This window comes from Microtus ochrogaster, unplaced genomic scaffold (assembly GCF_000317375.1).
Source record: "Microtus ochrogaster isolate Prairie Vole_2 unplaced genomic scaffold, MicOch1.0 UNK68, whole genome shotgun sequence".
Taxonomy (NCBI): domain Eukaryota; kingdom Metazoa; phylum Chordata; class Mammalia; order Rodentia; family Cricetidae; genus Microtus; species Microtus ochrogaster.
In genome coordinates this window covers 1355059-1368428 of record NW_004949166.1, presented here as the reverse complement: position 1 = coordinate 1368428, position 13370 = coordinate 1355059, and the positions used below count along the sequence as shown (strand labels likewise).

Here is a 13370-nt window from a genome sequence, read left to right as displayed (position 1 = left end):
TAAACACTGCTTGGCCCATTATATCTAGCCTCTTCTCGGCTAACTCTCACACCTGGACTAGCCCATTTCTAATAATGTGTGTAGCACCCCAAGGTGCGCTTACCAGGAAGATTCTAGCCTACGTCCATCCTGGGTTGGAGCTTCATTGCGTGTGCCCCGGAGAGGAGAGCATGGCCTCTGAGCTCACTTCCTCTTCCTCCCAGCATTCTGTTCTGTTTACTCCACCCACCTATGTTTTAACCTATGATGGCCAAGCAGTTTATTTATTAATTAACCAATGACCTTCCTCCATCATTTCCCCTTTTTCTGTTTAAACAAAAAAAAGGAAGGCACAAAAAAGTAGCAAAATTACATATAACAAAACAGTTATCAAGTAAAAATTACAATAATCTTTATCATAACTAAGGAAAACTATAACTATAACTAACTATTCTTCAACTCCATCAAAGACTCCAGAAAGATACAATATTACCTAAGCAAACAAGAAATAAGCAGCTTCCAAACTCTAGAAATGACAAAGACATCTAGCTGCCTGGACAGTCACCCAAAGTTCTTTTGTACCGCTGGGGCATCCATCCTCGGCCTTCAGGCCCATAGTATCCAGAGACATTTCCATGAAGCAGGAAATTTCAAAGGCAGTTCAGTCACTATCTGCTGTGTCCTGCGGAATGTCTCGCAGACTCTTTCATGAATCAGGAACCCTGAAAGATCATCTCACCTTTAGGCAAGTTTAGTAGTCCTCTCTCTGCGGGTTCTCTGTGTCCAGTTTATGCAATAGTCCAGGCAAGAGCAGTTTCTTGCCCAAATGGCTATCAAACTCCATAAGGATCCTCTTCGATGCCCATCTTTTTCTTGAAGTAGGTTGGTGCTGCCAGGAGCAGATGTGTCTCATTATCATGAAAAACCCTAAGTTATTAAAACATTTAAAATGCCATATTCTGTAGCCTTTGAAAGATATGAAGAATGCCTATCTAAAATATATCTATGTACATCTAGAAAATCTTAACTAACATGACTACAAGCTTGACAATTATTGATTATCCATTAACAAACCTATATACATTACATTTTTAAGTGAACTACACAATCACAATACCTTAATCAATATCAGAAATACATATACATATAACAAAATTGACCTTAAATCTCTATCAATAATGGCACTCATCTGTAATCCCAGTACTCTGAGGCTAAAGTAGAAGAATCACCATTTTGAAGTCAGCTAGGACTACATAGGGAACTCTGGTTGAAAATAAAAATAGGACTGGGGATGTAGTTCAGTGCTAGAGCATGGGCTGAGCACATAACAATGAAAAAAGATCCATAAAACTGAAAAGAAAAGACAAGAAAAGAAAAGAAAAGAAAGTGTGGATGGAGTCAACAAGAAAATATGGTTCTCCCACAGAATCAACTAACCTGGGCTCTTAGGGGATCACAGAGCTTGAACAGCAACCAGCAGGCTTGCATGGGACTGACCTAAGCACTCTACATAGAAGTCATAGTTGTGTAATTTGGTCTTTTTGAGGAACTCCTAACAGTGGAACAAGGGCTGTCTCTGACTCTGTTACCTGCTTTGGGGACCCATTCTCCAACTGGGTTGCCTCATCCAGTCTTAGCAGGGGAGGAAGTGCCTATTCTCACTGCAACTTGACAGGCCTTGGCTGGGAGGCCCGCCCTTTTCTGAAGAGAAAAGGAGAAGGAATTTATGGGAGTAAGAAGAGAGGAGGTTGGGGGGGGGAGTGGAAGGAGAAAAGGGAGGTAGGAAAACTTTGATTGGGCTAGAAAAAACATTTAAAAAAAATAAACTACAGTTCTTTGAGCAGGCGTTGTCATGACTGGATATGAGGACTGGGACGACTGAACCTCCCTCTCTCATTTCTCCGTTATTCTGCAGAATATAGTCAAAATCCTAAGAAAGTTGGAGCAAGGAAAACCACACAGAAGCAGCTCCGGAGACTAGCTTTTCTGTCTGCTGAGCAGGCCTTTCACAGACAGCATGTTCTGAGAAGCACTCTTACTGCTCCGAATACTACTCTTGAAATGGCGTTTATATGGTCTTAGCCACAAGGACGTTGGCTTCCCATGACTGCCGAAGGTGGTTGGCTCTTCACTCCTCGATGACTAACCCTTTGTAGAACCTGAGTCACTGCCGCAGCAGGTATAGACTGGTCTGACTGCCTAACTTGAAGGGTTAGACTCTGACCTCAGTCATCATGGCTTGTCAAGTAGGCTTGCTGCTAGGAACTGAGTGGGAGGACCTTGGATAGTCCAGAGACTTAATCATGAACTAAGTTTTGTGGCCTTTCCTGTGGAGATGTAAACTAATGTCTATCCATTTCAGATAACACACTGGCAATAGACCAAAGGTAATTCCAGCAAGTCCAGCTTAGTGATGCAGTTTATTGGGTCATTTATGATGTACACGAGGTTACTTAGAGGAGCATGGATAACTCAAAAACAGATGCTTCCTCTTCAACACACTCCAGCATGGCGATGACTCTCCCAAGCCACATCTTTGAAGCTCACTGCACAAGTTCTAGCAGATTCCAGAGGCTTCTCCTTTGCAGATGCTGACCATTTTTACATTGTTAGGGAGGGGAGGGCTTATAAATCTCAAGAAGTCTAGTACCTTCCTAAACCTTATAAGTTTCGTTTATTTTCTGAGTCTCTATGTTTCCTTTACTTACTAAATCTTGGGTGCTTCTGGCTTCTCTCCTCCCTCCAGAGAGTTCTCACAACAAGTCCTCAGTACCAAAAGAAGAAAACATTTTGGTTTTTTGGTTTTGTTTTTGAGACAGGGCTTCTCTTTGTAGACCAGGCTAGACTTGAATGTAGAGATACACCTTCCTCTGCCTACTAATTGCTAGGATCAAAGGTGTGTGCCACCACCACCCAGTGTGAGAGTTTTACCAAGAGACTGTCTAAATCATGTTGGTCTATAGAGGATTGTCTTAACTGTATTAATTATGAATGACACCATTCCTTGGGGTTTGGTTCTGGACTATACAAATATAGGCATTGGGCTGAGCAGAAGTAGGCATGAGTGCATTGATTCTTTCTTTGCTTTTTCTGTTGTTCTTTTTATTAGTTTATGTGTCTGGGTTTTTGCCTTGCATGTATGTGTACCACATGAGTACAGTCCCCCTGGAGACCAGAAAAGGGTACTGGATTTCATGGGACTTGAGCTCCAAACAGTTGTGAGCTGCCACGAGTATGCTGGGAATCCAACCCTGTCAGTGCTCCCAAGCACAGAGTCATTGTTCCAGGCCCTCCTTCTGCTCTGGGCCGTTACTTTGACTGGCTGCTTCAAGTTCCTGCCTTGACTTCCAGTAACTCCATCTGGTGAGAGGAGTTCGATGAAATTCCAGAGAAAGAACTTAAAATAAGGATTGCAATAATTAGACTAGAAACACAAATAGCTGAGCCAAATGAGAGGCAATCAGCCAAGCAGTGGTGGACACCTTTAATCCAAGCACTTAGGAGCCAGAGGCAGGCGGATCTCTGTGAGTTCCAGGACAGCCAGGGCTACACAGAGAAACCTTTTTTTTTAATGCTCCGCCCCCAAAGTAAAGAAAAAAGATTGATCCTAGTGGGGGTGGAGGGAGGAGATACGTTAAGAGGGCACAGTTGGAGCTGAGCAACGTGGAATGGCAGGAAATGATCCGGAGAAGGCACAACTGGCAAGCCGGACACGGGGGTGTTACACATCAGAGCCTGTGGTGGCCCGGGTGTCACCACACTGTAGTCTTCCTAAAGCAGTATTCAAGCTGATCTTCACCGTCATTCCTCGTGTGTCAAGTCGGATCTCCTAGGGCAGGCGTTATTCAGTAACCTATTTGATGGTCACCGCACCCTAGGTCATGCCTTTCCTGAGCCACCTGATTTACCAGGGCCCTCTAGCTCGCAGTCACCTGAGGGCCACGCCTCCCTGGCCAAACATCCAGCCAGCGCGCTAGGCTTTGTTCCCTGAAACAGGTTTCCAAAACGCTGCTCCTTCTCGGCTCCAGTTGTTTTCTTGCCGAGTGCAGGAGGCCCGAGAGCGGCGGCTGCAGTCTCCCGGCTGCTGCTTTGCGGCCCAGGAAGGACCTGACCCACTGCCTCCTCAGCCTCCTCCCCGAACGCGGGAGCCAGCACGAGCGGCTCACGGCGGGACCCTCGCGAACGCACTCCTGATTGGCTGCCCCGGGAGACGTCAACGGGAGGCCCCCCCGCGGTGGGGTAGCGCCCGGCTCCGCGCGTGCGCAGAGGGAGTGCGCTGGACCAAGGGGGAGGTGCCCGGCCGCTTCTCCCGCGTCCGCCATTTTGTTGCTGTGGCTATTGGGAACGGGCTGGGTGAAACGGCCCGGGAGGCGCGACTCTCTTTGGAGTAGGCTGCTTCGGGTGGCGGCGAGGGTCGCTGCGGGCTCCTGAGGCTGCGGAGCCGGCGGCTTCCAGGACAGAAGTCATCGGAGCCACCCCTGGACGCCGGGCAGCCGAGAAGCCCGAGGCGGCCTCCGCTACTGCTCCGCTTCACCCACCTCGACCCCGGGGCTTTGCCCAGTGTTCCTGGCCGGCTCTTTCCGTGAGGCGGCCCGGTGCAGGCGGGCGGTGGCGGAGGATGCTGCGGGGCCCGGAGCCGAGGGTGAGGTCCTGACCCAGCCCTCTGATTGCTCTTCCGAGAGGCCCTTCCTCGGCCCCAAAGCCGACAGCGGGTAAAGGCTTCGCGAGCAGGCGAGAGCAGCAGACGCCGCCCATCCCCGGACCCCAACACCATGTCGTCCGCCAGGTTTGATTCTGCAGACCGCTCTGCCTGGTACATGGGACCAGTGTCTCGCCAGGAGGCGCAGACCCGTCTCCAGGGCCAGCGCCATGGCATGTTCCTAGTCCGGGACTCCTCTACCTGCCCCGGGGACTATGTACTGTCCGTGTCCGAGAACTCGCGTGTCTCGCACTACATCATCAATTCCCTGCCCAACCGCCGCTTTAAGATCGGGGACCAGGAGTTCGATCATTTGCCGGCCTTGCTGGAGTTCTACAAGATCCACTACCTGGATACTACCACCTTAATCGAACCAGCGCCCAGGTACGCCGTTCTCTGGCTCGGAACCTGACCCGATGCAGAGGGTCGGTGAAATAATTGAATTTTGAGGGTGGGGGAAATTGAACTTCTTTTTCTCATTCTAAACCAGAAGACATTCGGATTCGAAGGCCAGTGTCAGGATCTGGGTCACTGGATGGAAGGATGCTTTTTATTTAGACATTTAGCTGTGATTGTATTGTTCAAATGCACCCGCCGACACATACACACAATTTTGCCACTTTGGCTGACTGTAATAATAATGCAGAATTCTTTTTAACGACATTAAAAAGTCTGTAGACTTCCTTCAGAATCCAAAGATAGCCATGACTCTCTCCCCTCGAAAATTCGCGGAAAGTTTGTACACCATTTAAGGTTTTTGGAAGCTCTGCATCTCAGCAGCTAACTGTAGGTTAAGAACTGGCCACGGCCTTTGCAAAATCGTTAAAATGAACCGAAAACGTAGAAATCTGAAAATCTGATGACGACCTTGAAGTAGCACCCCTCCTTTTAAAAAAAAAAAAAAAGACTAGGATTACAAAGGAAAGAGGGTGAGATTATATTTGAGGAAATTTGTATCATCACCTCCCTTCCCCAGGGTGGGAAGTGTATTTACTTTAATTCCACATTAATTTAGTTTTAAATTTTTTTTGATAATTAAATTTAGTAGCTTAACGTATTCTTTAAAGAAACAGTACAGTTGGATGAACGAGGTGCACACCCCTAACCTCCCCACCCCCAAGAAAAGAGGACCTTGGGTTCCAAGCCAAATTGGGCTATAGCTAAACCATGTCTTAAAGGAAAAGAAAAGAAAGAAGCTGATCACTTAAGTGTTTCAAGTAAAATGCATTGCTTTATAATTTGCTTTAATTTCCCCTAATGAATATCATTAAATTATATCAAATGATATCAAATGTGAGTTGAAAAAGTAGAGGCTTTCAAAGGTACTTTACTGCCTGGTTTATTTCTAAGCTATTTTCTCTTTCTTTCTTTTCTTTTTTTTTTTTTTTTTTCGAGACAGGGTTTCTCTGTGGCTTTGGAGCCTGTCCTGGAACTAGTTCTGTAGACCAGGCTGGTCTCGAAATCACAGAGATCCACCTGCCTCTGCCTCCCGAGTGCTGGGATTAAAGGCGTGCGCCACCATCACCCGGCTTATTTCTAAGCTATTTTCTAAAAGGGATTGAGGATTGATTTAGACTTTTCAGGGTGAAGTGACTTCATAGAATTGCTAAGGGGGTAATTTGCCCCTAACTTTGAAGTTGAAAAGGTACTGTACTTCATTAAGGACACCTACTAAAAGCCAAGGGATAGAAGAAGTAGTGTAAAATTAACTGCCAAAGTCATTGGAGTAAAAAGAAACATGGAGAAGGGGCTAGGCTTGATGGCTTGGTGAGTGAAAGTGTTTGCAGCAGCCGAAGAAGCTAGATGGCCTGAGTTGGATCCCCAAACCCACATACATGTGGAAGAGAGAGAACCGACTCCTCAGAGTTGTCCTTTAGCCGCAATATATGTGCACCATGGCAAGTGAGTATTCACACACATCAATAGTTTAAAAAATGTAAAACCCAGAAAGTGTCTGTAAATAGTAGTCTGCACTGTAGAGATGAGGATACTAAGAACTCTGTGCCACGTGGAGGTTCTGGTAGATGCTGGCAGGTGCTGTCACCTTTAATAATTTCAGTCTAGGAGCTTGGATAAACTTAGGAAGTATAATGTTTGGTAATATATTTAAATTACCTAATTTGTGAAAGTGAATTATATTATTGACTTTAAACCTTTATTAAAACATGCTTGCAACAATGTAACAGGTGTTGGAGAAAGTCTAAGTTAATTATTAGATTTCTCTCAAGGAGGAAAAGTATATACTGCAATGGCTTCCTGTTATCCTTAAACCTAATTCTACTTCATATGTCTTCTCAGTACCAATGTATTTCTGTATTACCAATGAAATTTTCTGAAATTTTTCTTAGCTCTACTTGACACACTTTGGTATCTTTTCTGTCATGCTCAATTTCCAAATGAAAATAATAACTAAGTCATAATTATTTCTAACATAACTATCCTTTGTACAACTGCAAAAGCATTATAAATTTTAGAATAGAGGGCACTGTCCCTTGAGAGATATTCTTTTAGTGTCTCAAAACTTAAATATGATAATTACTGATAGTCTCTTGATGTTATATTACATGATAAAGAAATAGAGGGAAAACCACAAATATCTGTACAAACACATACTTAACAAAATATGGTAGAAACACATGTGTGGATTTTAATCTTTGTCACTACAACTGGTCAGGTGGCCTTGGCTGGTATTTCTAACTACCTTTCTCCATTTCGTGTTTCCTCCACCCTCAGCAAGCATCTGACAGGTATTGGCTTTTCCTGGAAGAGTAACCCATACCTTCATTCCTGAAGGGCCCGTGTCCTTTGTCATCCTGCCTGGATCAGGTTGTTGTAGTTTCCTATTGGCGTGAATCACAGGACACGGTAGGACTAAGAAACACCCTAGAGGATCTCCTACACTTCAGACATAATCTGTCTTCCTCCACTGGGGAGAAGAAATCCAATTTCCCCTTGGTAATCTGGGTCAGTTGTCCCTCTTAACATTGTTATGTCTTTCTTAGCCTGTTGGCTCAAGGGTATCAGAAGCCCACAGTGGCCAGGGGAAGTCTGTGCTGCCAGTAGAATGGGAATGTTTGTTGTATCTCCTGGCAGGAGCTCTTCCCCATCTGGAACCAAAACTTCTAGGCCAGCAGAACTTAAGGTTGCAGGAACAGGAAGTAGAAATGTTCCTGGCGGATCATTAGGGGTGGTTTTGGAACCATTTCCTCTTTCTCTCCTTGACTCCTGGATTATGGATCTTGGCTATGAGAGAAACCGTACTATATGTTGGATGCTGATTCAAAGCATATGCTGCCTTGAGAATCTGCCCCAGCTCTCCAGGCTGCTGCCGCCTAATTGGTGCTATAGCTATGTTTTCAAAAGACTGTTCCATCTTTCTGTCAGGTCAGGGGCTTCAGGATGGTGGGAAATATTATGAGACTAGTGAATTCCATGATCATGAGCCCACTGTTGCTTATCTTTGGCTGTGAAGTGAGTTCTTTGGTCAGAAGCAATACTGTGTGGAATACCATGTCGGTGCATCAGGCATTCCATCAATCCATGGATGGGGGTTTTGGCCAAAGCATTGTTTGCAAGAAAGGGAACTCCATAACCAGAATATCTTTTCTAACCTATTACAATGCTTTATCCTTTCCACAGAGGAAGTGACCAGTGTAGACATCGTGCTACCAGGTTGCTAGCTGGTCATCCTGGGGTATGGTGCCATATCAAGGGCTCAGTGTTGGTCTCTGCTGTTGACAGATCTGGCACTCAACAGGAACTGTAGCTAGGTTAGCCTTGGTGACTGGGAGTCCATGTTGTTGAACCCATGTATAACCCCATCTCTTGCCACCATGGCCACTTTTTTTGCGGGCCCATTGGACAGTGTCAGGGATGACTGGGGAAAAAGACTGACAGTCCATAGAACGGGTCCTCTTATCTACTTGATTATTGAACTCCTCCACTGTAGAAGTCACCTTTGATAAGTGTTTACATGGGACACAAGTATCTTCACATCTTCACCCTTTTAGAGATATCTATTTACATACTTCTTCAAAAATCTTTCTAACCGATTTTCCAGTCATGCTCTTTCCAAGTCCCTGACCATCCAGGCAATCCATTGCCTACAGCCTGTGAACAATCACACATCTGGTCATTTCTCCTTCCAACCAAAATGTATGACCTTGTGTACTGCCTGAAGTTCTGCCCACAGTGAAGATGTGTAGCCTTCAGGTTGTCCTGGAAAGGGGTTATAATGCTGTAGCTGTCCACTTCTGGTTGGTGCCTGAATAGCAAACAGAACTATCAGTGAACCAGGCCCTAGTCTTCTTTTTCTGTCAACTAACCATAGGGCACAGCCCATGAGGCTACAGGTGCATGCTGGAAGCAGACAGCATTGTAGCTGGCATAGAAAACATAGGCATTTGGGCAACTTTTTCATGCAACTTCCTTGTGTCTTCAGGACCTGCCTGGGCCTGATCACATCTATATCACTTCAGTTGGCTTGCCATAGAGTGCTGCTGTGCGCGTCCTTCTTTATGGCTTGATGGGTCAGATGATACCCAGATCACAATGAGCAGCTCAGGTTGCATGGTAACTTGGTGACCCATTATCAAAGGTTCAGGTTCTACTAAGGCCCAATAGCAGCCAAGAGCTGTCACTCAAAGGTAGAGAGTAGTTGTCTGCAGATGACGGTAGAGCTCTGCTCCCAAATCCCAAAGGTCTCCTCTGTGGCTCACCTCCAGGGACCTGCCAAAGGCTCCAAACAGCATCCATGTCTGCCACTGACACCTCAAATACCAGAGGAGTCTTTTGAGTCATGTGGTCCAAGTGGTGGAGCAGCCTGAACAGCAGTCTGGACCCATTGAAAAGCCTCTGTTCAGGCTCCACACAAATCTAGCAGCTTTCTGAGTCACTTGATGAATGGGCTGGTATACCACACCCAAGTGAGGAATGTTCTGTCTCCAAAATCCAAATGGGCCCACTAAACATTGTGCTTCATTCTTAGTTGTGGGAGGGGCCAGGTGTAATAACTTGTCCTTCACCTTGGAAGGAATATCTCTGTGCATCCCACACTACTGGACTCCTAAGAATTTCCCTGAGGTAGAAGGCCCTTGAATTATGGTTGGATTTATTTCTCATCTGATGTGCATATATGTTAACAAGAATTCTAAATCTCTTGCTTGCTTGGTCCAGTGAACATAGTGTTGTCAATGCAGTAAACCAATGCGATATTTTGTTGAAGGGATCCCTTCAAATGAAATGATGACACAAGGCTGCAAATGTACATACTGTAAATGTATATTGCTGTCCTTGCCATCTGAAAGCAGATTGTGTGGTCCTTAGATCCATACATATCATGTACCAGGAGATGTGTTAATCCGCTCAAGTAAGGACACCACATCTGGTACAGCAGTTGCAATTGGGGTCATTACTTGATTGGTTTTTTTTGTTTGTTTTTTGTTTTTTGAGACGGGTTTCTCTGTAGTTTTGGAGCCTGGAACTAGCTCTTGTCGACCAGGCTAGCCTCGAACTCACAAAGATCTGCCTGCCTCTGCCACCCAAGTGCTGGGATTAAAGGCGTGCGCCACCAACCGCCCGGCTACTTGATAGTTTTGTATAGTTAACAGTCAATCTTCATAATCCATCAGTATTCTGCACTGGCCAGATAGGAGAGTTAAAGGGAGATGTGGTGGGGACCTGCACCATGCCTGCATCTTTTCAAGTCCTTGACAGTGACACTAATTTCCGTAATTCCTCCAGGGATGTGATACTGTTTTTGATTTACTATTTTCCCTTGCAGAGGCAACTCTAGATGTTTCCATGTAGCCTTTCCAACCATAATAGCCCTCATTCCACAGGTCAGGGAGCCAGTGTAAGAATTCTGCCAATGACTTCTAAGTATATCTATTCCAATTATATATTTTGGGACTGGGTTAATAACCACAAGATGAGTTCTGTGAGCCAGACTTCAGCCAAAACTCCATACATAATCTCCTGACCCCCATAAGCTCCTACATTAAATGGAGGGCCACAATGTTTCTTGGTGTCTCCCAAAATCAGCATCAATGCAGAACTAGTATACAGTAGACCCCGGATCAGTCTGATTTTCTTTCCCCCAGTGTAGGTCCTTTTAGGGAAGGTAGAGAAAGACTAACAGTAAAACTCTTAGATATTTTATCCAATTCCTTCCTCAGGGGAACCTGGTTGTCCCTTTATTCATTTGTTCTGGCTCCAGTCTGGAAATTGGTTCATGAACTGTGATTAAGATCCCTTTTTCCATGATCCAATCTAACATTCATTTGTCGAAGGATTTTTTTTCTGCTTATACAGATCAAGCAAATATGCAGTAAACTGTCTAAGGATTTCTGTTGCTGTGAAAAGACACCATGACCATGGCAACTCTTATAAAGGAAAACATTTAATTGGTGTTGCCTCACAGGTTCAGAAGTTTAGTTCATTATCATCTTGATGGGAATCATGGCAACATGGGGGGGGTGACATGGTGCTGGAGAAGAAACCGCGATACTAAATATGGATCAGCAGGCAGAGGAGGAGACTGAGTGCAGTTTGGCCTAGTTTGAGCTTCTGAGACCTCAAAGCTCATCCCCAGTGACACACTTCTTCCAACAAAGTCACACCTACTCCAGCAAGATCATACCCCTAATTGTGCCACTCCCTGTGAGCCTTTGGGGAACCATTTTCTTTCAAACTACTACATTCTACTCCCTGTCCCCTATAGACTTGTAGCCATATCATAATTCAGAAATACATTAAGTCCTACTTTAAAAGTACCCATAGTCTATAAAAGTCCTAAGTCTCTTCTGAGACTCATGTAGTCTCTTAACTGTAATTCCCTGTAAAATAAAAAGCAAAAAGCAGATTATATACTTCCAACATACAATAGCACAGGATATACATTATTGTTCCAAAATGGAGGAAAGAGGATAGTGAGTAAATACTGCACCAAAGCAAGACTAAAAAGCAGTTGGACAAGCTCTGCCTCTCCATGTCTGATGTCAAAATACTCTTCAGATCTCCACCTCCTTTCATCTTTGTTAACTGCAACACTTCTTTGTTTTTGTTTTTTTTTTAAGATTTATTTATTTTTTTATGTATACAGTCAGTATTCTGCCTACAGGCCAGAAGAGGGCGCCAGATCTCATTACAGATGGTTGTGAGCCACCATGTGGTTGCTGGGAATTGAACTCAGGACCTTTGGAAGAGCAGGCAGTGCTCTTAACCGCTGAGCCATCTCTCCAGCCCTAACTGCAACACTTCTGTTAGGCTGGTTCCACTTCCTGTTAGCATCTTTCCTTGACAGGTATCCCACAGCTCTGGCATCTCCAACATGTTGGGATCTGCAAGACAATCCAGGCATCACCTTCACAGCTTTGTGAAATGACCTCTCTAGGCCTCCATGCAGGAACATCCCTGACACATGCCTGGCTTCAGAGGCTTTCTGTTGTCACAAAGGTAGACTCCATAACCCCTTTCTTCTAGCCTTGACTCTACAGCCAGAACCATGTGGCTGGATTTGCCAAGCTCTGCTGCTTGCTAGGGCTGGAACATGGCCCCTTATTAAATTACATCTGTTTTTGATGGTTTCCTTCACTGCCTCAGCTTGATTGTTCAGAGTTTCTTATCTATTTCATGCCTGGAAACACCATGTTTTATTAGCCAGTACCAAAGGTCCATAGGAGCCAACGCCATCATAAGAATGACTTTGCCTGTGCTGTTCATTATGGGTTAGGCCATTATGGACATTGCTTTGTCTATGCTGTCTATCACAGGGACTATATATGATCACCTTGCCTTTAGTGATTCAGTACTGCCACCTGGCCCCTGCTACTTCCAGACCCCATTAAATCTATTGCATTTAATTCATCTTACTGAGCAGCAGCATGTATGACCCTAAGGACTGGCACAAGGAAAAGGGTGAGCCCTAAGGGACATCAGTATTATCTTGCATGGCATTTTCTTCAGAGAAAATCACTGCTGTTTAGCAGACAGTGAAGGATTAATTTCCTTAGTCAAATACTGGAAAAGGCAGTATTTCAGGGGTGGGGGTGGAGGTACATCTGCTGAGGGTGGGGAGACTGCTTCCTCAGGTGAGATAAACCCTCGAGAATCTGAGGGTTCAAATTCTCAGCTTCAATAGGGTCTTCCCACACATCTCCATCCCAAGATAAAGGATCCCCCCTTTTTTTTTTAACCAATTAATGCCCTTATTTTAACTGCTAGCACTTTCAGAGGCTGGTATTTTAATTTAGTTGTCATTATGCCAACCTTATAATGAAGGCTTCAGTTTGAATTTCCACAGAGCAACTTGAGCTTTGTGGCTGCTGGAGAGAAGATTCTCTTCTAGGGCTCACTTCAAAACCTTTAGATCAGTAGTTCTCAACATTCTAATTCTGTGACCCTTTTAATACATTGTGGTGACCTCTAAAAAATAAAATTATTTTTGTTGCTACTTTGTAATTTTGCTACTGTTATTAATTGTAATGTAAATTTATCAGATATGCAGGATATCCGATATACAACCCTTGTGCAACAGGGTCATTTCATACCTGAGGTCATGGCCCACAGGTGGAGAACCACTGCTTTCGACTTAAGTGCACATCTGGATCTGATCAATTTTATCACTGCATTCTTTTTTTTGGGGGGGGGGTTTCCAGACAGGGTTTCTCTGTAGCTTTGGAGCCTATCCTGG

The 13370-nt window shown here is 44.8% G+C and overlaps 1 protein-coding gene across 1 annotated transcript in view; it reads left to right on the top strand.

Moving 5' to 3' along the window:
* Positions 1-4265: 4265 nt before the first annotated feature.
* The window catches only part of Crkl (CRK like proto-oncogene, adaptor protein), a 42798-nt gene continuing 33693 nt past the window's right edge, over positions 4266-13370 (top strand). Inside the window, exon 1 of the mRNA XM_005369991.2 lies at positions 4266-5062. Coding sequence (XP_005370048.1) covers positions 4752-5062 — 311 coding nt within the window. The 5' untranslated portion in view covers positions 4266-4751. The remainder of the gene's footprint in view (positions 5063-13370) is intronic.